Source organism: Toxorhynchites rutilus, chromosome 2 (assembly GCF_029784135.1).
Source record: "Toxorhynchites rutilus septentrionalis strain SRP chromosome 2, ASM2978413v1, whole genome shotgun sequence".
Lineage (NCBI taxonomy): Eukaryota > Metazoa > Arthropoda > Insecta > Diptera > Culicidae > Toxorhynchites > Toxorhynchites rutilus.
This window is the reverse complement of record NC_073745.1, coordinates 187572741-187598224: the sequence shown is the minus strand read 5'-3', so window position 1 is coordinate 187598224 and position 25484 is coordinate 187572741. Positions and strand designations below refer to the sequence as shown.

At 39.6% G+C, this 25484-nt stretch overlaps 1 protein-coding gene and 1 pseudogene across 4 annotated transcripts in view; both read right to left on the bottom strand.

The window, feature by feature from the left end:
• The window catches only part of LOC129771387 (WD repeat-containing protein 47), a 245836-nt gene that overhangs the window by 170228 nt on the left and 50124 nt on the right, over nt 1-25484 (bottom strand). For all 4 annotated transcript variants that reach the window (XM_055774973.1, XM_055774976.1, XM_055774974.1 and 1 more), the window contains 3 exons: nt 7146-7931; nt 6763-7038; nt 6483-6655 (listed from right to left, as the gene is read on the bottom strand). In XM_055774973.1, the coding sequence (XP_055630948.1) occupies nt 6483-6655; nt 6763-7038; nt 7146-7863 (1167 nt within the window). In that variant the 5' untranslated portion in view covers nt 7864-7931. The remainder of the gene's footprint in view (nt 1-6482; nt 6656-6762; nt 7039-7145; nt 7932-25484) is intronic.
• Nucleotides 5842-5970, bottom strand: LOC129772141 (U4 spliceosomal RNA; annotated as a pseudogene).

Here is a 25484-nt window from a genome sequence, read left to right as displayed (position 1 = left end):
TTCTTCTATGCTTCTGATGCTGTATCTTTTATTACTGTATAATTCGCAATTGTTTCATCTTATATTCTCTTTTCAATATTATGTTTTTCTTACATTCAATTTCCTAACCTGAAGTTATACAATGCAATTCGTTTGCTATGAGCGGATGACTTCCGTTTATTCTTCATACATGGTGTGTTATAAATTCATTCTTTGCTTCGTTACAATTTATTAGCCACTTTGCCTTCAGATTCATTTACAATGCAAATCCTATTCATTTTAGCTTTGTGTTACACTTCATTTTACTCTCGCAGGAGTATTCAATTTTCAAATTCAATACTTCTTCTATCCATAGAAGAGTCTTCAACTTTATGTACTTTAATAGCCATACAACGGCGCCTAATTGCTTCTTTCACTGAACAAATTATATTTTTTTTACTATTACATTAGACGACATATCTTCTCGTCAGTTTATGCAACCCTTTGTTGCTTATATTTCTTATTCATTGTCAGATTCCTCATTTTGACTACAATTATTTCATATTCAATTATTTTCTTCTATTTTACATTTTGTGTACTTATGGTCTAACAGAGTTTTAAATCACTTTTTCTCTTCAATTCTTCGGCATGCCGCCTTGCTTCATTGAACGTCCCTCCAATGCTTGGTTTTAAAGCGCTGTGTCTTCTAATTGTTGCCGGTTCAATAGGTTGTCCATTCGGATATGGACATCGGGTCCTGCTGTGGCTCTGGATCTGGTGCAGCATCTTCGTCTGCAGCAACGTAGATAAATGATCCCGATTATAATCATTAGTATGCTTACGAAAAGGGCGGCGTTCCTCCAAAGATACTTCGATTTCGGATGGAAGGGATCCAAACTGTTGTACACGGTTATCATAGCGTTGTTATCGTAGGGATTATCGGGCTTCGGCTCCACCACATCTTTTACGGTGTCATTGAATTCGTCCAATAGGTGATCGGCCACCTGGTATTTAGATTTGAAGTATGTTGCAATCTTCTTGTTCATGCCATTTAAACTTGCATGTATCGTTTTGTTGTTGGATTGTATACGGCAATCTGGCTGGAGAGTTACTACTGCTGCCTCATAAGGTGGTGACATTACCACGTTGTCGCAATGTATAACTATTGCCTTTGTATCGGATGCATAGTATAAAACGGTATTAGGAGTGGACAGTGTCTCCATCATAGCGTAAGGCGTGGTTAACAGTTTTGTTGCACATTTGCGGGTACTTGCGATATGCAGTATGACAGCCGCTACGCAATCCACTTCCTTACTCAGTTCTGGTTGAACCGTAATTAAATGCGTATCATTCAGTTTTGTTAGTTCGATCGATGGGTAGAAGAAGTCTTGGTTGTGGCCTACCGCGATGCGATCATGTTCTGTTACAATAATTGAGCCATTCTCAGCCCGTGGGATCGGTATTATCTTAAATACCTCGAACTCAACTTTGTTGATGACAACACTCGTCATGGTAATTATGAGGGAGCCGTTGACTACACGCGTGTTGTATTTTACGGCTGATGGGTGATCCAGGACAATGTAACCAGTTGGCAACGCTTGTGAAATGTTTTTTCTGGTTTGGGCTAGTTCGTCGACGGACAAAGGAAACGTTCGAACTTTCCTATATCTATTCAACGTGCCAATATCGTGGTTTCTAACATCGTTGTTCGTAACCTTTGAACCTTATCCGCAGAATATAATTGTTTTAATTGAGTCATGTCTTTGTACAATTTATAGTATCTCTCGTTAAGCTGTTCTCCCATTTTGGACGCCTTGGTATTCATTTTTACCATTGACTCCGATATTTGGTGAATTTTTTCGTCTTCATGAACCCTCATTGCCTGTAGCTCGTTTTCCATATCGTCGCTACCAAATATTAAGTCCGCCAAAAAACCGAAGAACCCTCTGCTTCGTTTAGTTCTCGTTGTCTGCTTGATCTCATCAATCGCATCATCGCATAAACGTTCAACAGATGTTGCAATTTGCTCTAGGAGAGAGTCTTCGATGACAAACTCCATGTCTTTCATCGCTACTGTCACATTATTCCGTATCGAGTTAATTACTTCAATGTCTTCATCGGGCACTACGTTGGTTTGTATATTCGTTTGCCATATGCCTCTATGTAATAAGCACGTTCCTTCGTGGTCGAACATTAGACCGTCTTTGTCAACGGGTTTTATGGATATAGCGTTGATCAACGTGAACGACATTACGAACAACATCATTATTTTCAATATACGTGAGATGTTGAACCAAGATTTAGAAATGCCTTTTGTTGTAGTCTTATTTCTACGTCTTTTTTTTCGCGTTGATTTTTTTGATTTATCTTCGGTCGAGGTTATCAGCATTACGTTGTTAGAACTCGCGGTGGTATACTTGTTGACCGGTTCTAAGGGCAAGGGGTTGTCGTTGACTCTTATTGGTTGTCTGATGCTAAATTCATCGATTGAGAAGTGCGCAGCCATCATATCTCGTAGTTCTTTATCGTGTTGCAATAGTTCATGATCGTTTTGATAAATTGATCTGACATTACCGAAAATAAACCATCCAAGCTTACTTCGGACTGCTATTGGGTCATTGTCACTTCCCCTTCTTGTTTCCATGGCGGTAAGCAAATGGCTTTGATTCAGCCCTATGAGAATTGTTGGCCTTGCAAGCTCGTAGCTTTCGATCGGAAGGTTTTCCAAATGCGGATATTTTGTAGCCATTGCTTTGTAGTTCATTGTCTGAGTCGGAAGTTGTAAGTTTTTAATGGTTCTTACACCGTCAAGTCGGTACGACCTTCTGGACGACCCCTGAATGCGAACTTGTACTTTTCTACTGTTCAGCTCGTTTCGAGACACGTCCTGTGTCCATTTTAATTGTAGTGGTTCTTCTCTGCCGTATAGGTCCAAGGAGTTTGCCATTTCCTCATCTAGCAATGTCAGGGAAGACCCTGTGTCTAGGAAGGCATATGTATCGACTGAATGCCTTCCGTGTTGAAGTGTTACTGGAATCACCTGGTAGTATATCTCGTTTGCTGAGGACTTGTGAATATTGCAGTTGGCTTCAAGCGGAACTGTAGCGGACGTATTACGAGGTGTTGGTTCCATGTCTGGATTCGAGTGTAACATTCTGTGGTGGTGCTTGTTACATCCACTCAAGCCGCACCTCCTAGATCGTCTGCAATCTTTAACCATATGTCCGGTGCCTAGACATCCGAAACATATTTTACATTGTACTGCCAATCGACATCTTTTTTGGATGTTGGAGTTCTTAAATTCCGTGCAATCGAAGATTTTATGGTTATTCGAGCAAACCGGACATTTCATGCGTGGCATCTCTTGATGGACATGTATCTGGCTTCTAACTGTAGAAGGTAGAGGAGAAGCCATATTCCTCATTATTTTGGCGTGAGGTTTCAGCCAGTTACTCATTTCTTCTAAAGATGGGGCATCACCAGTCGTCGTTCTATGGCGTGTCCATTCTATTTGCAGGTTATAAGGTAGTCTCTTAACTAGGTCTTCTATTAACCTCGCATCTAGTAGGTAACCTCTTTGATTTATGATCGTCATGTTTGCCACCATATTTTCTAAAGCATCTGACATTTCGATTATTATTGATCTACTTTCTCTTTTAAGCTTCTGTAGATCGTGCAGTAGTTCCTCATATATGAATTTAGGGTTTCCGAAATTTTCCTCTAGTCTCTCTATTATACTCGGAACATTTTCCGAGTTTATAAATAGTTGCTGCACGCTTCTAGCTGCGCGTCCTTCAAGGGCAGCTTCAAGTCTGGAGAGATTTTCATGATTGGAAAACGCACATTCTCTCGTGCTGACTTCGTAGATCCTTTTGAATTTAGCCCAATCTTTGGGCGACCCGCTGAATTTTGGCAAGGGAGTCAAAGCTTGCCTCTTCATTAGAATCGTAAAATCTCCATGCTGTGGAGCTGGCATCATTGCACTCTGCTCCCAGCCAATTGATGGACCGGATCTCATTGGTAGTGGTGTTTGAATCGTTGCTCGGTCACGTTGTTGCCCGGAGATATTGATTAGGGGTTCAGTTGACTGCGCTTGCGCCGGAGAGCATGGTAATTCTGTTTGTCGCTGTGTTGCTATTGTCGTTGCGCCCACGACTAAAGCGTTGAGTGATGCCTGCATTGTTACTATTTCCTTTTTTAATGTGGTTATGTTGTTGCGTTCGCTAACATGCATCTCAGCTAGTTGTGTAACTAGATTCGTCAGCTCCTCTATCTGTTTTTGTTCCCTCGAATTAGTTGAGGGATGAGACGCTGCAGGTGCCTGTGCCTTTCCCTCACTTTCGTTTGTTTTGGTAGGGGAACAAAGCGAGCATACTAAATAGGTTTCCTCTTCAGTGGGTGTATGTCCTACACAGGAATGATGATAATTCCTTTTGCACTGTCTGCATTGGACCAGATTGTCTAGTTCAATTTTCTTGCCACATGCATCACAGCACGGGCGTGATGATCTCGTAAAGCTTGATATCATTATTCCTGAGTGAGGAGCCTGGTTGCCGTCACTCGATGTTTAAACTGTGTTATAATGCGCAAGTGGCGAGGCGCCTGGTTGCCTTCGCCTTGTCTTAAACCAAGCGTGGCGCCTAGTTGCCTACGCTGATTTCAAACGTTGCACAATATTCGTCTTCCGGCCCTCGTGACCGGATTACAGTTGATGTTGACGAGGCGCCTGGTTGCCTTCGTCCAACTATGCCTGACTGGCGATCGGTCTGTTTATAAAGCTGGACTTGTTTCAACAAGATGCCGATTTCTACGGCCTAATTTGTCCGTCTTTCAGGACCTAATTTCTGTTTCTTGAAATGCGCAATTTGCCTCTTGGCTAAATGGTGATGTCCACAGACAACCTCACCTTGTTCGTCTTTACAAGACCGAACCTCTCCGTTCAACGACGGGCGCAAATCAATTTAACAGGATTCTCAACTCAACCGAGCGTGTTGTGAGTTCGTACAGTGTCTTTAGGAAAAGACTCCTCTCTGGAGCCACCAAATGTGGCTGCAGGGTATCGTGCTGATTACGCTGGAGGAAAGCTCCTCTCTGGAGCCACCAAATGTGGCTGCAGGGTATCGTGCTGATTACGCTGGAGGAAAGCTCCTCTCTGGAGCCACCAAATGTGGCTGCAGTTCGAGATCGTGAATGATGACACGAAGGGAAAGCCCTTTACTGGACGCTATGTGGTAGGCCAGATCACGTAGAGCGCATAACGAGTATGCGCCTACTGGTGCGATCCGGTAGTACCGCGTCACTTGGGAGTTTGGCCGGGCGGAGCCAAGGGAAGGAAAAGGGAGAGGAAGGGTGGTTGGAATTTCGGATCTTTGGAGGAGGGGTGTTCAATACTTACCAGCGCTTGTTGCGCTGGGATCTGCCGGCGATGATGTCCAGGGTGCTCCCGATGGTGTCCAGGATGCTCGGGCGATGTCCAGGGTTGTGATACGTTTATGACAAAAAAAGAGGGGTTCGGTACTTCGCCACGACGCTCCTACGTCCGTGGTATGGTTGAGAGTGTCCAGTTGAGAGTGCGTTTATTCTGTTCAAGTTTTCTCTTATATACAGACATTGCCTTCTTATCTACCCCAGAAGGGCGTAGCATAAGAGAGAGAAAATTACAATTATTTATTCTAAGCCAGACGGGCGAACGAGGGATGATTATTAACACGCTCGCAGGCGTGTTATCTTTTCCTCTCCGTTTTATTACTTATTGTCCTAGCTCGGAGATAGGCTCCGTTTATAGCACCCATAGTGCTCTCTTTTTGGGATTTCTCCCGTCCTTCGGTATTTACGATCGGAGATAGGCTCTGATCGTAAACACATTACGTCGTTTTGCTTATTTTTGTTTTGTTCTCCTTCCCGGCGGGTTATCGCTGGCCGGAGGAGTTTTATGATATTTAGGTTTTCAGCTAGCAATAATCGCACTTCGGAAAAACCTCATTAGTTACGATAAAGCCACTGCGCAAGCTATTCTGTGTATTTAGGATAGAGCGCGATCTAAGCATCCGCTCTATCGTTCTCGCCATGAATCACGCTCTAAAGGCATGATCCGTGCGGCGACAACAATTTTCAAATAGACAGCTTCTGTTGTGGTCGTACTTGAAATAGCAAGCAGAAGAAACATCGTGTCGAGCGGTAAGCTTATTTTTATCTTCATACTCTTGGCGCGCGTCTGAGTGGTAGCAATGCAGGACGGGAATTATGCTCGGGATACCACCAGCCGCATGCATATTCATACATTATTGATTAAATCTCCATTCTACAACCGAGGAGCAATGGACTTGAAAGGGAAACAAATATTTGACCCAGGAACCCATTCAAAGGGGACTATTAACATACTTTCCGTCCACCAAGCGCCATTCATAGGCAGAGAGTAGTGATATACAGTAAATCCTACTTGCATAACTGGTATTACTCGGATCACGGAAAATGGACACGAAACGCGCACGTTAAGAAGAGTTTTGATGTATTTCTGTACCAACCTGATATTCGCTAAAATTGCTGCTACGATAAACATCTCCACCATCGCCATTCTCGAACAGCCGATCTACGCTTGAAGTCATCAATTTTCCACTTGAAGGTTTTATCCCGGTAAGGTGAAAACTGGCAAAACTTGAACGTGACATCGGAAACGATTCATTGCTTGCCTTTGCATCTACAATAACAAGAAAGAAAGGTAGAAATGTCATTTATTCTGCGTCCCACTGACCTTTCGGGTTAGTCTCGATGGGGTAAACACATTTAGCACATTATGATACTCACTGAGACACGTAGAGACGGCATCGAGGGAGGGCAGCAGCGAGCGCGTCATAATGTCTGCTGCACTGCGAGGCCTCGTGAATGGCATCACAGAGTGAGGGAACGTTTTCGGTTTGATTGGAGTGATAAGCATGTGTTCAGTCCATGAAGTCTCAAGTGAAGGCCTCTCCAGTCTCTCCACATCGACGTTGAGCGTCTTTTGTTCGAACGGAACAGAGAAAGTCTCGGCCGGAATGCTTTGCAGCCAACTGAGCAACGATAGATCCGAATCAGTGAACCCTAGCATAGATGATTGAATCAGTCATTGTTTGATAATATTTTTACAACATTTAGATGCAAATCGTCTGTTTCGACCTTATGCCATGCAAATGGAAACAATAACTCACCTATCGATCCATCAAGAACCCGAGAAAAGTGGATCTTCTGTGTAGCAGCATCAGCAACACCCGTTGCCTTTACCTGACAATAGTTTACACACGATTCATATAAAATACCCTTAATAACAAGCTGTACAAGTCGGTCATTTTTCGCGAATAGCGATTGTGCCGCACCAGTCTTCTTGTCTCCCGGTAAAAACTTTTCCACCAGCGGAAAAATCTCTCTGAAACATTGCACCCGTGCCTTACTCGGATTCCAGTCACGGTACTGCAGATGGTCGCCAAGTTTGGGTAACGTCAGCAGCAAACACAGTGCCGAATATTCCTCCTTCGTGAGGCAGAGTTTTTCCAACTCGCCAAGCACCTGGACGACTTCCTCCACCGCTCCGTCCACATTATTGATTAGGGGCGGTCCCGTCAGGCCGCCCGCTTCCGACTTTATACACAGCAATTCGATGTACTTGTGTCGGAGTATGGTGCACTTGAACTGCCTCATGTCAAAATTCTGCAACGCTTCCAGTGGCTGAATGAACTCCACCACATCGTCCCACTGGCCGTCGAGGATGAGCTGTCGCAGAAATAACACATCGTCTGAATACTGTCCATTGATCACACCCGTTTCGCGTTCCAGCGATAGCTGGGAAATGTGCAGCTCGCGGTTGTTCAGAAACTCTAACGCCAACCGAACAATATCCTCCTCGCGAAGAGACAGTCTTGCCGGTGACATTTTCTCACATTAATAACAGCGCTGCTGGCTCGCGGCCAATTCGCTCTGAATTTTTCCAATGATTCAGTCTGGAAAAAATAGGAAAACGATAGTGAAAAATTAATCATCACAGTCTCAAACAAATAATGACTCGATGTTTGGGTACATCTTTTAGTGTTATCTCTAACGTGAAATGTTATTCAAATCATGTGTAGTAGTATAAGCAATTCAGATTTTAAAAACTTGTATTTTTGATTCCAATGAAAGTGTGTATTCCGTTTGGGTTGGAGGAAATATGAATTTTTCACAGCAATTGGGAATTTTTTGACTCAAGCGTAACTTTTGAAAAGGGCGTATCGATTTTAGTAAGAGAAATCTTTGATAATTTATATCTCAAAAACTATGAGTCGTACCGAAATAGTGTCTCAGAAAGAGTTAGAGTATTGATGGTTGAATATGAAAAAAATGTACACTGAGAAAAAAAATTATAGGAGGCTGTGTCCAAGATACGACCGCATTTTTGACGTAGAACTACGCTGTTATTTTATATAAGTCGCTTGTTTATACCTTCGGATATCATTCTATAATGCTGTGAAATTTTAGAAACAACTGCTTAGTAGAATAATCTCTGAAATAGTATTGTCTCAAAGGAATCGCACCTCTAGGCATCGTTCGTACAGCGCAAACCAAGCGCCAAACAAGCGTTCGCCATAGCATGCATACAGAGCCATACATTGGTGGCTTGAAACTACTAGGAATATAAACCCTTCTTATCAATTTGCGCTATTCTCAAAAGAAACGCTTCTGTTAATATTACTGGTCTCGAAAAAAGTTCCATTACTTTCTCATGCTCGAGAGAAGCGCAGCTGTCACCCTTAGTGGAGGAAGTTTTGCCACTGGCAAGCGAAATCTAATCACATACAAAATTCCAGAACGATATCTACTACTTTGTGACTAAACAAGCGAAATAAACTCTTTTTGTTAATAACAACCTCGAAAACAGTAGCAATGCTTCATTATGATCAATATTAGCGCAAATGCAATCCTAGTTGAAGGCAGTTTTGCGACTGGCACGCGAACCCAAATAACTTATAACATTCCAGTAAGACATTCAATATGTTTGGTTTTCCCCAAATAATTTTTTGGCGCACAACCTTTACGCCTGATTCGACATAACGTCAGTTTAATGCATTGATGCATTCTCAAAGGCTCCAACGAAGCCCTTATGATGACGAAAAAAAAACAATGTTAACTGCTTGGAAAAAGACTGAATTATGCCACACAGCTTGTACTCTGCTGTAATACCCATCGATGCGAATTCGCTGATCAGTTTGTCAAGAGCGACCGCCTTCACCACCAGCAGGGGAAGCTTGATTTTGGTTGCTGCCTGGGTAATGGCGTTTACATTTTCGACCGACGCGCCGAAATCGCCTACTTCGATGTTGTTCGATACGGTGTCACACTCGCGAAGGCTCGGTTCAGTGCGAGCGCTTTTCACTGCACCAACATCGCGTGCATCATTAGATGACGCTTGCCTCCAAATTTTATTGCCCCTGGAAATGCGTTCGTTTTTTTGCAGGGCTCAAGCCCGCCTTCCTTTCCTTCTTGCACATCACACACTACGCGAAGCGTCCAATTTATGACGAGGAAAGAAAAGCACACAATACGAATAACGCGAAAAACGAACAGAAAAACCAAACGACGATATCCAAGTTGGATTACCACTGGTGGGGTCCAATCTTAGATCGAAGCGCAGCGAAAGCAAAGAGAACTGGATTGCTCAACAGTCCAATGCCGAATGAAAGTTTGCCTCAGCGAGATCCACTGTGTATACTGTAGGCAAGTATTCCCCATTCTCGCACAGCCTTCCTTCATCGATGTTATACATCTGCTGGAAATAACACGCGTTTTAGTTCTGTCTTAATATATAGACCAAGAGAAAGAAAGTAAGGAAGTTAAAAAAGACGGGTGGGTAATGTCGGGGACATAACCGGAGTGACGTAGGACTATACAAAGGGGACAGCTTTTGTTAAATATATATTTTAAATATATTGTTTTATTTTCTTCTCCTACGTGAATACCTACCTATGTACCTTAAAAATGGATTAGTTTACTGTTTACTCTTCATGAATATGTTGATGGTTCTGAAAAGAACCTTTGGTGTTGTGTTTTTGTTATCACTCGATATTCCCATCTTGTTCGGTTAAATCTTCCTGTTTAGCTATTGCGTTTGCCACTCGCCACAGCTTTCACAGTTGGAAAATTTCTTCCCATCCAGCTTGTGACATGTTGTTCAGTAAATTACATTTGATGCGACGTGCCGGAGAAACACTTTGCCACTCACTGAAACTAATTGTTGCCTTGATGAGCGCCGAACCGAAGCTGCTCTGTTCTTGATGCGGGTTTTCTGATTGTCGTGAGCAGCTTTGCAAGCCAACTCGAGTACTACTGGTATACTGGTGCTCCGGCACCAATCCGTTCGGCCTAGTTACCCTTGCGGAGCAATCAATGAATGCGACCAACAGGGAACTGGAGACTTGCACGGTTCGAGTGAGACTTTGCCTTTCCCTTAACTTGTCCTCCTTTGTTACGTCCACGATGCTGATGCCGTACAACCACACGGGTTTACGGTTTGAAAGAAAATAAGATATTGTTTGGGGTCCGCGTGTTTTATACTCTAGCGGTACACACTCACAGGATAGAGAAAAATCGGCGGACTCAGCCAGAGGGGCGAGTCCAACGAGACGAACGAATGAGCGTTAAAAGGGAGCGATGGCAAAAAAATACATTCATTACGATTTGTTCGCTCGTTGGATTCACATGCAGGCTAAAAAGGGTCCTTTTCAGGATCACAAAATTATCTTCAATCTAAAGAGTTTATTGTTTTGTTATCACTCGACATCCCCATCTTGTTCGGCTAAACCTTGCTGTTTAGCGATTGCATTTGCCACTCGCCACAGCTTTCACAGTTGGAAAATTTCTTCCCATCCAGCTTGTGACATATTTTACAGTAAATTACATTCAATGGCACGTCGCATTACCACCACTCAGTATCGGATTGGAGGTAATTTTAACCTGTAATTGAACATTTGCGATGACAGTGGTACAGTGTCGACCTTCAATGTGGGGTCATAATTTGGACCCCGAACTCTATGTTTACAAAAATGTCCAACTAAATATGTCGCATTACTGGTCCGTCCAATTAGCTAAATGTCGAGATAAGTGTAAATTACTGTACTTTCAATCTAGAAGCAATTTAAGAATTGGTGAAAATCAATAAGCTCAGAACAACTGCCAAATTCACATACTCATCATATCCTGGCAAACAAATTATGAAAAAATCAATTTGTGTTTTATTATTATTTTGGATATTGTTTTAGAAAGCATTGAACTGTATTTCCTAAACTCTTTTTTGGAAGGTTTAATGGCACTGAAAAGCGCCTTGTTTTATGGAATGGTTCCAATTTAGAAAACTTAGTACTCGTGGTTTTGAAAAAAACCATTTCGAACGCCCTCGATGCCGTCTTGTTCTGGATTTGCCACCAAAGCAGTGTGTATAAAGAACAAACTTTTTTCTTCTGCTACCTGATGCCGTTTTACGATTGCGTTTGCCACTCGCCACTTATCGTCGCGAGCAGCTTTACCAGCTAACTCGATCACTTCGGCGGCCGAAACTATATAACGCCGGCTAGGTGAACTGGTGCACTGGTACTAACGAGCTCGGCCTAGGTACCCTTGCGGGGAACTCCAGATCAACACGGTTCGAGCGGGATTTTGCCTTTCCCTTCACTTTTCCTCCTTCACCATGTCCAGACATGGCTGCTTGGGATGGTTTGTTGATGTGTTGTGATGCGAACCGATGTGGTGTACGGTTTGAATGAGAATGATCGTTACGGCAGCGGAGCGGGGATTTTTAAGCTGACTGGCTGGCTCGAGAAATACGCATGTGTGAGACTGCGACCAATGTTTCGTTCATTTTTTTCTTTTTCCTTTCCAATCGTGGTTCATTCTATTTCGCTGCTGCTCTGGTTGCCCGTTTTGGTCGGTTCGATTTGAGGAGCACAAAATGGACCAATAAAAAATGGGCACATAGTGCATTTTGACAATGCTTGATATTTCACAATTATTCAATTATTTATCTCAAGAAAAATGAAATGTTATTCGTTATGATAGATGCGTAGATATATTTCCTATCAATTGATGCAAAAACCTTTGCGATCTATTGAGAAATGCTCGAGTTATAAGCGTTCCAAATCTTGCATTTTTTCCTACTTGTTCAGTGCCTAGATTTCCATTTCACCCCCTATATCTTCCGGTTAGACGTAGTCCTACGTCAATACTTTGCTTGTTGAGCTTACCGCGGTGACAGCCTAAACACCGCTCTCATACTGCATCGATGCTCTTCCAGAGAACGTCTCCGCATTACACACACATGTGCCACAGCCCTGTGTATCGGCACACAAAAGAAAAATGAAATGGGCTCTTCAAAAAAATTCGCACACCGTATATGAATTCCTCGTGAATTTCAAACGCTTTCTTCATTTTATTTAAAATTAAAAACACATTTAGAATTTATCACACGATTCAAACACCTTTTCAAACAAGATTCGGACTATTTTGGAAACAAATTTTCACTACACCACCGATGCCGAAATGCCTAAATGCCAAAATGAAGCTATACACGGAGCAAACAAGCAACACGTCCGCACTCGATCACTGCTCACGTCTTTTTCCTACTTTTCCTTTGTTCACGCAGACTTTAAATCCTACGATTTCTCCTCCGTTAGCCGTCCATAAGTTGCTCGTTATTGAAAGCTCTGTTCGGGAAAGCACACAAATGGACCGAACAAATCTATGGGAAAATGGAAACGCTTAAAGTTTTCATGAATTTTAACCATTTACAAACCAGGGGATTCTAACGTATAGCATATTAAACAAATCTTACCGAATTTCTGATTCGTTTAGTATGTAAATCGCCAAAATCCGTTCGCGGCAAAAATAGTTATTAACGTTAACTTTATTTCATAAAAACGTGACCTGTTTTCTGATTTGGCACCCTTAATGAAAGACGTAGTTCTACGTCAAAAATTAGTACTATTTTTTTATTTACAAAATAAAAATTCAATTTGCAATATCCAAAATACATATTTTTAAATTTTTTTTCTAATTTTTTCATACAAAATAGAAGTCATGCAGAAAATTTTAAAAATGGGCCCAACATGGTAAAACTATTTTTGACGAACTTTGTGGAGCATCGAATTTTTAGGAATTTTCAAAACTTCGAATTTTTGTATGGTAACAATAATTTTTAGCCACAAATTATGAATCCTGATGTGATTCAAAACAAAAAAGGTTATTATCAATCTCCTTCTAAATGTAGCCATTCTCGAAATATTAAAAAAAATATGTCTAATTTATTGTCTTTTTTATAGTAAATAATTCCTTTTAATATGTTTGTCGTGTTATACCGTCATGTTCATGAAATTTTATGAAGGGCGTATCGATTTAAGTAACAGAAATCTTTGATAATTTATATCTCAAAAAATATGAGTCGTACCGAAATAGTGTGTTAGAAAGAGTTATAGAGTATTGTTGGCTTAATTTGAAAAAAATATACACTGAGAAAAAAAATTAGTACTCTTTTTTTTATTTACAAAATAAAATTGAATTTGCGATATCAAACAATATGTATTTTTTCATATTTTTTCAATGTTTTTCATATAAAATAGAAGTCATGTAGAAAATTTAAAAAATGGGCCCAAGATGGTAAAACTATTTTTGACTTTTTGGAACATCGAATTTTTAGAAATTTTCGAAACTTTTTGTTTTGGTATGTTAGTAGTCATTTTTAATCACAAATTATGAATCCTCATGTTATTTAAAACAAAAAAGGTTATTATTAATCTCCTTCTAAATGTAGCCATTCTGGAGATATTTAAAAAATATTTGTAATTTAAAATCTTTTGTATAGTAAATAATCTCTTTTAATATGTTTGTCGTGTTATACCGTCATGTTCATGAAATTTTATCAATATTTCCTCTAACCCAAACGGAATACACACTTTCATTCGAATCAAAAATACTCATGTTTTGTCATTTGTCGATTTCATTTGGAATTACTCGTATAGCGTTGTAAATTCTGGTTGTGAAGTAATAATCATTTGTTCCACAGAGCCTTATCGTTTCAAAATATTTCTTAATCACCAATTGCTCTCGCATCGCACATGATGACTCATCGGAACGTTTCACCCTTCGAGATTCGTATCATTATCACTCAAATATTCGGCACATGAAATTTCTTCTCCACAATATCATTTCTTATACGTTCATAAGATGTTATGCACATAACATTAGTAATTTATGAGGTCAGAGCAATCGTTGTGTTACCAGAGATATTCGAGTAATTTGAAAATTTTGTCTTTATCAAGCATAGCTGAAAGAAGAAAAAAGGGAAAAATGGGAAATATGTACTACACCGCTGCCACAGTTTATCCAACATATTTACTGATCACAAACAGTAGACATGCACATAACATTAGTAATATAAAGGATAGTAGGGTAAAGGATGAGGGACGCATATAAAGATAAATGACGTTCGGAATTGACAACTCGTTCCGAGAGGTAACCCACTATCTTCAGATTAAAGATGTTTTAAGGACGAAATACAGGTGGGATAAAGAATTATGTTCTAATAAACAATATAATCATATTATTTTTTTTGTTTTGGGCGTAGTGAGATGGCTAGTGGAAGAATATAATAACGCAAATTGAAAACATTTGTGAACGACGTGATGATAAATGTTTACAATTCATGTCCCCGTTGAAGATGGAATGCTTCCAGATTTTTCGGAGTTGACAGAAATGTATTAACAACCAGAGTTCGTCGATATGAATCAATTCTGTCACTCCTTTACTTACATCTTTCTTATTTCGGGGCCGTCATTCAGCCACAAACGGTTTAAAATTAATTTTATGTTGTTCTTGGACTTATCTTCGTGTTATCTTATGATGAAAATTGTGAACATTGGACTTTTCTTCGTGTAGTATCTTCTTTTAGTAATAGTTCCAATTTCAGAATAAATAACATTTTTATGAAATAGTTTTAACATTAATAACCGTTTGTTCTGCGAACGTTTTTATATAATTTACATATCAATTTAAACTGAATTTCTCTACGATTTTTTTATATATGTTTAATCACTTTTGTCTCAAATTCCGAACACCATTTTTGTCACTGACTAATATTCCGAACACTTTTGTCACAAATTCCGACCAGCGAAATGCAAACTTAAGAAAAAATCATAACTTTTAAACTACTAGACCGATTCATATGATCGATATATCAAATTAAAGTCAATTAGCTAGTCTTTTTTGGAAAAATGCAAACAAAATGGAATTTGATTTTGTAATTATTGATTGTATTTGTTTCTTATAGTTTACATGGTTTCGGGACCAAGGGCGCTATATCGGTATCGATACTTGTAAATGATGTTAAAATGGAGTTTATAACCCAAAGAATGTCAGGGTTTTGAATATTAAATTATTTATAATATTAAAGTTCAGTAAATTCACAAACATTTAAAAATGAAGTGTTCGCAATTTGAATCATGCGTAGATACATGATTCATATTCCGAACACTAATTTTTATGAAGATTTCTGCATAAAATATCATTTATTTTATCCATTTACTGTAGATTCTTACCATTTCTAGCACCTAACATGAAAACATCAAACAAAATAGTTGAAAAACTGAAGAATTAACGATGCTTATTTTTTACAGAATTTGCTAACGCAAACATTTCATCATTGGTTTTGACTGTCACTTTTTTGCAAATGCTTAATATTATAAATGATAGGCTGTATCGATACATGTAAATGATGTTGAAATGAAGTCTATAACCCAAAAAATGTCAGGGGTTTGAATTTTAAATTATTTATACTATTAAAGTTCAGTAAATTTACATTTTGAAATGAAGTGTTCGGAATTTGAATCATGCGTAGAAACTTGATTCATATTCCGAACACTACTTCAATATTAGTTTTAATGAAGATTTCTGCATAAAGTATAATTTTTTCAACCAGTTATTGTAGGTTCTTACCTTCTCTAGCACTTAACATGAAAACAACAAACAAAATAGTTTAAACAACTACAAAAACTGAAAAATAAACGATGCTTGTTTTTTTACGGAATTTGCTAACGCAAACATTTCATCATTAGTTTTGACTGTCACTTTTTTGCAAATGTCTAATATTATAAATTATAGGCTTTATCGATACCTGTAAATGATGTCAAAATGTAGCCTATACCTCAAAGAATGTCTGTGTTTTCATTATTCAATTATTCATAACATAAAAGTTTAGTAAATTTACATTTAAAAATGAAGTGTTCGGAATTTGAGACTGTTCGGAATATGAGACAAAACTTAGTTCATTTTTGAACTAAATTTATCAAAATTCTCGAAATTTCAAATGGTTCCTATGATCAGATAGATCGGTTTCAAGACTCCACCCACTCAGAATATTCTCGTAGGATGGTATGCTTCTTATTCAAATGAAAAAAAAAATACATTTCTCATACATTTGTTTTGACATTTCTGTACTCACATAGGGGAGATGGGAGTAAGAGGGACATGTTAAGGAAAACTTCAATTGTATCTTTGGAAACTAATGTTTTCCAAAACTTACAAGCAGTTTCTTACAGTTCAATATACTGATTTTTGAAATAATTGGACAATTGTTTTATAGAAATTTCTCATACATTTGTTTTGACATTTCTGTACTCACATAGGGGAGATGGGAGTAAGAGGGACATGTTAAGGAAAACTTCAATTGTATCTTTGGAAACTAATGTTTTCCAAAACTTACAAGCAGTTTCTTACAGTTCAATATACTGATTTTTGAAATAATTGGACAATTGTTTTATAGAAATGTGTTTTTTCATGTTTTTACTGAAATTACAACAAGCCGAAAAGTAGAACATTTTTATCGATGCGGGTATAATAGACATGTGGTGGGGGGAATATGGACAGGTCAATAATATACGAAGCGTAGAAGTTTATCCCTCGCGAAAGGAATAATTTCGCTCTCTCTCTCTGCGTCCAGTAACTGAAATTAACCGAAAAGGAAAGCAATACAAAAAAGAGTTCAATATTATTCCCTTCACTTTCCATCATGTATTGGATGGGACTGTCCATTTCAACCCAACCAGTGCAATTATTCAATAATTTAAATTTGACACTTACGAAAGAATTTACTTTTCCGTATCGCTTCTCTGTCAACTCACAACCCGAAATATAACCATCAGCGAATTCAATTTTGTAATTAAATCACTCAAAATGCTAAATATCGACGTCGCAAAAATTACATCGCGGAATCATGTTTGATTTTCGGTTTTTGTTTCCCTATTTAACTTTTGATCAGTATTTGTTGTCATAGGAAGGTTTAAATATTCTAGAATAGCATGTAGAAGGAGTTCCCATCAACAGAAATTTGAAATTCATAATGCAACTATACAAATCAACCACCTGTCCATCATACCCCCACTGTCCGTTTTACCCGCGGCTCCCCTACTTGCGCTGTCTACAACGAGCAATTAGTCGAAATGCAAATGCAGAAGAAAAGGAAAATACTGCAACGTAGGCTTTGCCTTTGCTCCCTCTGCTATTCTCGCTCTACATCAATGACATAACTTTACTTCAGGAAAATGGGTGCTATCTGACATACGCTGACGACACAAAAATATTCGTGATCGTTGATAACGAAGATGATTGTCGCCGGCTTCAGGAGTTACTGTACAAGTTTGCATTACGATGCCGTGCCAACAACATGACACTCAGCGTTCCAAAATACAACGTCATCAGCTTCCACCGCAAAGCACCCCTGCAAATCGAATACGCTATCAACGGAGGCACCTTAACACTTTCGTCGCCCAGAGCGATTCGGTCGAGTTTCTTGCGGGGCCCAAATTCAACTGTCGGTGTGCTAGAGGAATAAGCGAGCAACGATAATAATGGATTCGGATTCGATTCAGGACTACTTTTCTGTTGAATCCGAATGAAATCAACCGAAAGCTTTTAAAAATAATGTTTCAGCCAATTTTACAGTGTTGCCAATGATTATAAAAAATGAAATTAAACAGAACCTACTTGCTCCTATATACTATATTCGAAGACGATGAATAACTACAATTTTATTGGAGAATATGGAAAAGATTCTGAATCAGTAAAGTTGCCACTATCGCATGAACCTCGGACAAGTGAAAAACATGTTTTTGACAAAATGGTAGCCGAAATATTCTTATAAAAATTTCATGCACCGAGCGGATAGATCCAGAAAAAATAACGATAACTGTATCGACACAGCAAAACTTTACGTTGATTTGTACTCACGATACTATATGACTTCTTCTATGCACAGAATTTTACTTCATGGATTTAAAATTATTTAAACCGCAATATTACCTATAGAAAGAACGATCAAAGAGGCTCAAAAGAAATGTATTAAAATAATTAAATACGGCCAAGAACATTTCACTCGTAAAAATAGTCGAGAAAATACTAATCATAATATAGTCAATCATCTTCTTATGTCTACATAACCAATAGTAAACACTTATTCTGAAAAGAGGAAAAGTAATTGTAAAAAATACTTTCAGATGAAGTAATGTTTCTATTGAAGAAAACGATTGTTGAATCAGGAAAAGATGACGATGGATCTGATGACAATTATGAAGAAGAAAAAAAAATATGATGATGGTGATGATGATGATTGTTTCGATTTGTAATCTAAAGAAAATCTTTCGTACTGATAGCAGAATTTGTTTGTTTTGAGGGGTCGTCCATAAACTAATTTTTTCTCAATAGGGGGGACGCCCAGTGGGGCTAAAAAAATACTACGGGGGAAGGATGCCATAAAATTCCAAATAAATTGAATTACGTGCTTTATGAACGGCCCAAAAAAAAATTTATGTCAGATTTGTGTTCAACATCCCGAAATTACGTAGAAATCATGCACAACACTTTTTTTTGCTTGGCCATCCTTTGTATGGAGTCGCCCACTGTGCGGCGGGTCGGCGGCCGAGTCGGATCGCGTCATCTTGGCGGTTTGGGCTGTCTCGATTCCTTATCCTCCTTGAATAGGGACTTCGCTCCCATTGACCTCAGAATAAAAAATAATTTTGAGAAAAACTAAGTTCATTTTTTTTAGAATAACTTAAAAAATCGATATCACTTAATTTAAAAAAACCTACATTTCATTCTTTGGCCAGAATTTTGGAGGTATTATAGTTTTCGAGTTATCATTTTTTATAAAAAAAAACTAGCTTACCCGACAAACTTCGTCCCGCCCAAATTTTTTTTGTATTATCATTACCTTCAAACATTCACGTTTTTTTAGTAAGCGCAAGTTCATGAGTCCAATCGCAGAACTATTCATTGATTGATCTTCTAATCGACCCCGTTGAATTTACCTTTTACTAAAAAATTCCTAGTACTTTTACCAAAACTCATCATTATAATACCAGATTATTTTCAGACACAATTCTCGTTCAAGATTTTTCAACCACTTACAAATAACATGTTTCTTCGTTACATGGAATAAATGTTTGATGCAGAAAATATGATAGAATAAAGACAGACCCCTCCCCTATTCTCCCTTATTCTCCCCCCCCCCCTAAAATCTTCATATGCCTCATTTGGCTCCATTTGCTTGATTAGTTTTCGAGTTATGCAGAAATTTGTTTTTCTTTTGTATGGCAGCTCCCCCTTAGAGAGGGGGGTGGAGTGTCTAACCACCATAGAAACATTAATTACACTCTAAAACTTCCAGATACCTAATTTGGTTGCATTTTCTTGATTAATTCTCGAGTAATGTTGAAATTTGTGTTTCATTTGTATGGAGTGTCTAACCACCATAGAAACATTTATTGCACCCTAAAACCGTCACATGCCAAATTTCGTTCCGTTTGCTTGATTAATTCTCGAGTAATGCAGAAATTTGTGTTTCATTTGTATGGCAGCACCCCCCCACCCCCCACACTAAGAGATGGGGGAAGGAGTATCTAACCACCATAGAATCATTGATTGGGATCCCGGCTGAAATAGCCCTGGTCGCTGGCCATAATGAGGTCAGCTAAATATCAAGGACCAGCCAGAAGAGTGTGCCTGTCTCGCCCTCATCAGCCTCGTGCTGGTACGGCTCATCGTAATGGAGCTACGCAGGCCAGTTGTCACGAGTTGGTCGTCACGCTCCACTCGTTCATCGTCAAGGACGACACGGAGGTTGCGACCTTCCGCCGAAGCCAAGATCGTCAAACCAGTCGCTCGTTCGCCGCTGCCGACCGCCATCTCGTCGATACCATTCCCAACCACGCCGTAGCCGATCACCAACCGCCAGTACCCGCCGCCAACCCGAGTAAAAGACCGATACCAAGTAGAGACCGTAGAAGGACCCGTGGGCCAATAAAACAATTGTTTATTAACCTGAAAACTATTTCTTCTCGCTAACCCAAATCCGAAAGCCTCCCCACACAGCTCACGCGACGACCCTGAGGCCGGAGGACCCAAAAGAGACCTTTCGCGTCCACCCCTGCACGGGTCATAGATAAGGCCTGGGGGCTTAGACTGCGTTCCCTCCTGGAACCAGTAAATCGTTTCCTCGGGGGCTGAGAGCAGCCGCACCAGAAAGTAATTCGTAACAATTTGTTGCTTAAATGACCAATGTCATTATACCCACTTTACATTTCACTGATATCTGAGATGTTGCTGCCAATGGCCAGTCGAGTTGCCATGATATTCGCCAATGGGAAGATGAACGTTTGTAGCACAAACACTTTCAGAACAGCTAATAATGTAACTATTTTGATCACAAAATTTAACTACCATACCATACTGATATTTAACTACAGTAGAACCCCCATTTTCCGCGAAATAGTCTGGCTAGGCCATAACGAAAATCGCGGATAACGCGACAAAGGACTAAAAATGAGGTGCAAACACGAAGTAAAGATATTTCAGCATGAAAACTATGTTTTATCAATACAGAAATCATTCAACTCTCTATCTGTAAAGTCGCGTACACCAGTGGTCAGATAATATGAAAGCCATGACCAAAACAAAATAGCAAGTGGCCACCTCTCACTGACAAATTTCGGGAAGCTCTATAAAATTACTATGGATCTCGCTTTCGCGGATAATCTGCGCCGCTGATCATCGACTCGCGGATAATCGAGGTTCCACTGTTCTTCGAACAGTTGAGCGAATGAAAAAGCGTGTAAAGGGTGTGTCACATCAAATTGCATCACGGAAAAAACTCTGTAGAAATTCGCCCAGTAGACCGATCCTTTTAAAAATTTTAGACAGTAAAATAAAAACTATTAAACAACTTTTGGCATTTTCTTTTTATTCATACTTCGAGCCCAAGCCCGTATGCTCGCACCTTCCTCTTCACCCCGTCCATAAGGTTCTGTACAACGTCAGGTTGTAGTTTTTTTTTTGAACAGAAATCCATTTTCTCGTGAAGTCCGCCTCCGATTTGACAACTTTTGGGTTCTTCCGGAGGGCCTGCTTCATAATCGCCCAATATTTCTCTATTGGGCGAAGCTCCGGCGTTGGGCGGGTTCATTTCCTTTGGCACGAAGGTGACCCCGTTGGCTTCGTACCACTCCAACACGTCCTTTGAATAGTGGCACGAAGCGAGATCCGGCCAGAAGATGGTCGGGCCCTCGTGCTGCTTCAATAGTGGTAGTAAGCGCTTCTGTAGGCACTCCTTAAGGTAAACCTGCCCGTTTACCGTGCCGGTCATCACGAAGGGGGCGCTCCGCTTTCCGCAAGAACATATCGCTTGCCACACCATGTACTTTTTGACAAACTTGGATAGTTTCTGCTTGCGAATCTCCTCCGGAACGCTGAATTTGTCCTCTGCGGAGAAGAACAACAGGCCCGGCAGCTGACGAAAGTCCGCTTTGACGTAGGTTTCGTCGTCCATTACCAGGCAATGCGGCTTCGTCAGCATTTCGGTGTACAGCTTCCGGGCTCGCGTCTTCCCCACCATGTTTTGCCTTTCGTCGCGGTTAGGAGCCTTCTGAACCTTGTATGTACGCAGGCCCTCCCGCTGCTTGGTCCGCTGGACGAATGAACTTGACAAATTCAGCTTATTGGCGACATCCCGGACCGAACTTCTCGGATCACGTCTAAACTGCTTAACTACGCGCTTGTGATCTTTTTCACTGACGGAGCATCCATTTTTGCCATTCTTCACCTTCCGGTCGATGATTAGGTTCTCGAAGTATCGTTTTAGTACTCTGCTGACCGTGGATTGGACGATTCCCAGCATCTTACCGATGTCCCGATGTGACAACTCCAGATTCTCGAAATGAGTGCGCAGGATTAATTCACGACGCTCTTTTTCGTTCGACGACATTTTTCCAAATTTACGAAAAATTGACAGTGAAGCATGGCCAACGTGATCTATACACTCTTATCTGATTATAAGCGAAAGCTGAAGATATAATTCCCAAAAATTAAATTTTTACAGCGTTTTTTCCGTGATGCAATTTGATGTGACACATCCTTTAATTATGCGTTTGTGCTGACATACTAAACATTGGATTGCTACGAATTCAATCCAACTCCAACCCCATGCGAATTGCACGATGTACACAACTCTAATCATTCAATTTTTTTTCATGAACACAAAAATTTGTCGATGACGATGAATTCATGTTGTTTTATGTGGAAGATACTGATAATATTCGACAGTACGGTACACAAACCAAGAATCCATAAGTACTAAGTGATGATATTCGTCAAGTGCGAACCACGACAACCCACCCATAGGCAAAGCATTTTATCATGATGTCGAACAGCTAAACCACAGGTATAAGACTCGAACCCGCTAGCATATGTGAATTTATTAAGATGTATATCCCATGTTAGTAAATTATTAATTGTTAGATTTAAAAATAATGTTGCCTCATTACATGATAGGACCGACTTCGAATGTTCATTCGTCTCTCAACAATTGAATTTATTATTTAGCCGTTTGGGTACGGGGCAGTTTTTTGAGCATGCGGATGAGCTTGGTTATATTTATATGAATTGGTGGATTGGTGCTAAAAGTTCCTTATGTTACGAAACCACAGGGCAGTCTCGTGCAGTAGTTGAGTGAGTTCAGCCCGTCCGTAGCTGCCAACGTGACGACGACTAATAAACGACGAGAAACGTCAGGAAGTGAAACACGATGCAAACTGTCAAAACACATAAACAAAACGTGTACGACAAAAGAGTGGCGAGTTGTTGCGGAAGCTATTACAAATTTATTATTCCAAAGTTAGAACCTAATCTCACAATATTTATCTTATTCTACGGTTGGTAAAATTTATTCCTAAAATTATACTTATGCTATATGTACAACCTATTCCTACAGTTATTTACAAGTATTATAATTACTATTATAACCTACTATTCCAACAGTTAAAAGTAAAGATAAAGGTAACGAATTATGAATTAAATTAAACTAAACTAATAGCTAATAGTACGGTTTGGTTAGCAGTTTGCTTTCATTCAGAATTAGCAGATTTCGGATAAACACGGAAGATAAAACGAAAATGTAAGTAATGCTATGTAATTGTAAACATTGAATTAAAAGAATATATTCCAGCTTTGAAGCTGCGAGTTAGCTGCTATCTGGACGTTTTTCTTACCCCATCCGAACACCTTAGATCCATCGAAAAATGGAAGATCAATAAGCGATAGAATCTAGATTTTTTTAATTTGTACCCCCAACACTCCCGTACCTTTAACGGTGGTATGGTAGGGCCAAGTTCAAAATGGTAACATAAAAAGAGAGGTGCGCTATCGCGCTCCCCCCGCAAACGGTTAATATTTATTTATATCTTGATGTGTTCTTAATAGAATCAGCTGATGTGATTATCATTTACTAATATTGCGACACGTAACGAGATTATATTTAGCTTCATCTAATCACGCTCTATGACATTAATATTAGAAGCGGTAGCCCAGATTCAATGGAGCAGAAATTATAAATCGAACCCTACTTGTAAGCTGCAACGTAACAAAGCGTGAAATTGCAATTCAATCCAAACGATTCTCCTCTCCTCCACTTCTAGTATGATTGTTATTCCAACTAAACAGCAACGTAATAACAAATGTTGAATTCATAAAATGGTGTTAAACAGCTTTGATTTATGCTCGTGTCTCTCTCGCAAAAATGATATGCAAATTACATGCAGGAGCACACATCGACAAGAGTCGATGTTCACACTTTATTTCTAGTAAACCGCAACTCATAATTATTGTTGATTTAAACGCTTGATCGCAATCATCTCTACCATGGCAACTGGTAATTTTGAGCTCTCTCTCTCTCTGCTTCCGAAGAAATGTGGAGGAAATACTCAACGCGAAGCAAAACATCATTTCCCAAACACACAACAAAGTTCCCCGGTTTTGTTTGAGAATATTGTAAGCAAGTGTAAAAAAAATTCACATGGTTACGATGGCGCCTTATCGTAAAAGTAAGCGAATGGTCAAAGCGAAACAAACAAAAAGTGAAAATGATTGTAAATAACAACAATTGCTGCATAATTTACGCGTTTAACCGCCTTTGGAACGTGACCTTCCTTTGGAAAATGTGGTGACGTTCGAGACGTTTTTTTTCTTGTCATGGTGAAAATGTCATACGCCTATAATCAGCATTACACGAGAATGTAAAAAAAAATCGCGCAGTAGAAATTGATACTCCACATTGAGTTCGAAACGCACCAATTGTTCAATAAAAATATCATGTTCTACGAGGTAAGTACAAATTATTTTTATCAACATGAGTTCACATTCAGTTTATTATTTATTAGTGTAACGGTTACCACGGCTAGTTGAGGACGGTTCTCCCTCGCGATTTGGCGCTCATTTACGAGAGACAGCACAAAACAAGCATAAAACGAATCATTGAACAAGTGGACGAACAAAAGCTAAAAAATAGCAATAATCGCAATAGCAACAATAAACCGGCAACAGACAGGAATGCATAACGAATCTCCCCATCCACACACACACACATGTTGAATCTAACCCGTGTGGGGTGGCTGACTTAGTTTGAGGAAACAACCACGTTTCATGTTTCCTTCACCTTCCATCAAGCTATGCCATGCCGAGCTACGATACACGAGTATCAATAATCTTTTTTTTCAGGGAGATAAGTTCATCGCACTCCATATTCATCGTTTACGAGATCGACAAGTGGTAACTTTGCTAAAATATGTCTCTTGAGTATTATAAGTTATACTATTTACTATGTGCACTATAACTTTATGAAAATGCTTGTGTGATTATATACTAGCATATGCATAGTGATGCGTAGTGCCATCTGGAATCAAAATACTTAAGATTTTGGTTTATTAAGGTAAGTTTCCCCGCAATGCTGATCTATCAGGCCATCTCATTTTAGATCTACTTGAAAAATTAAACCGAGATCAATTGCACTTTCCTTTTCAAGGATTTGTTTCAGCAGTAGGAACACTGCGAAAGCCCTTCAAACACAATAGCTGATTGTGTTAATCACCATGATTCTCGTGAGGTTTTCGTTCATAAACCTGCGAGCTCGGTAGAACAAGAACGAAAGCGACAGA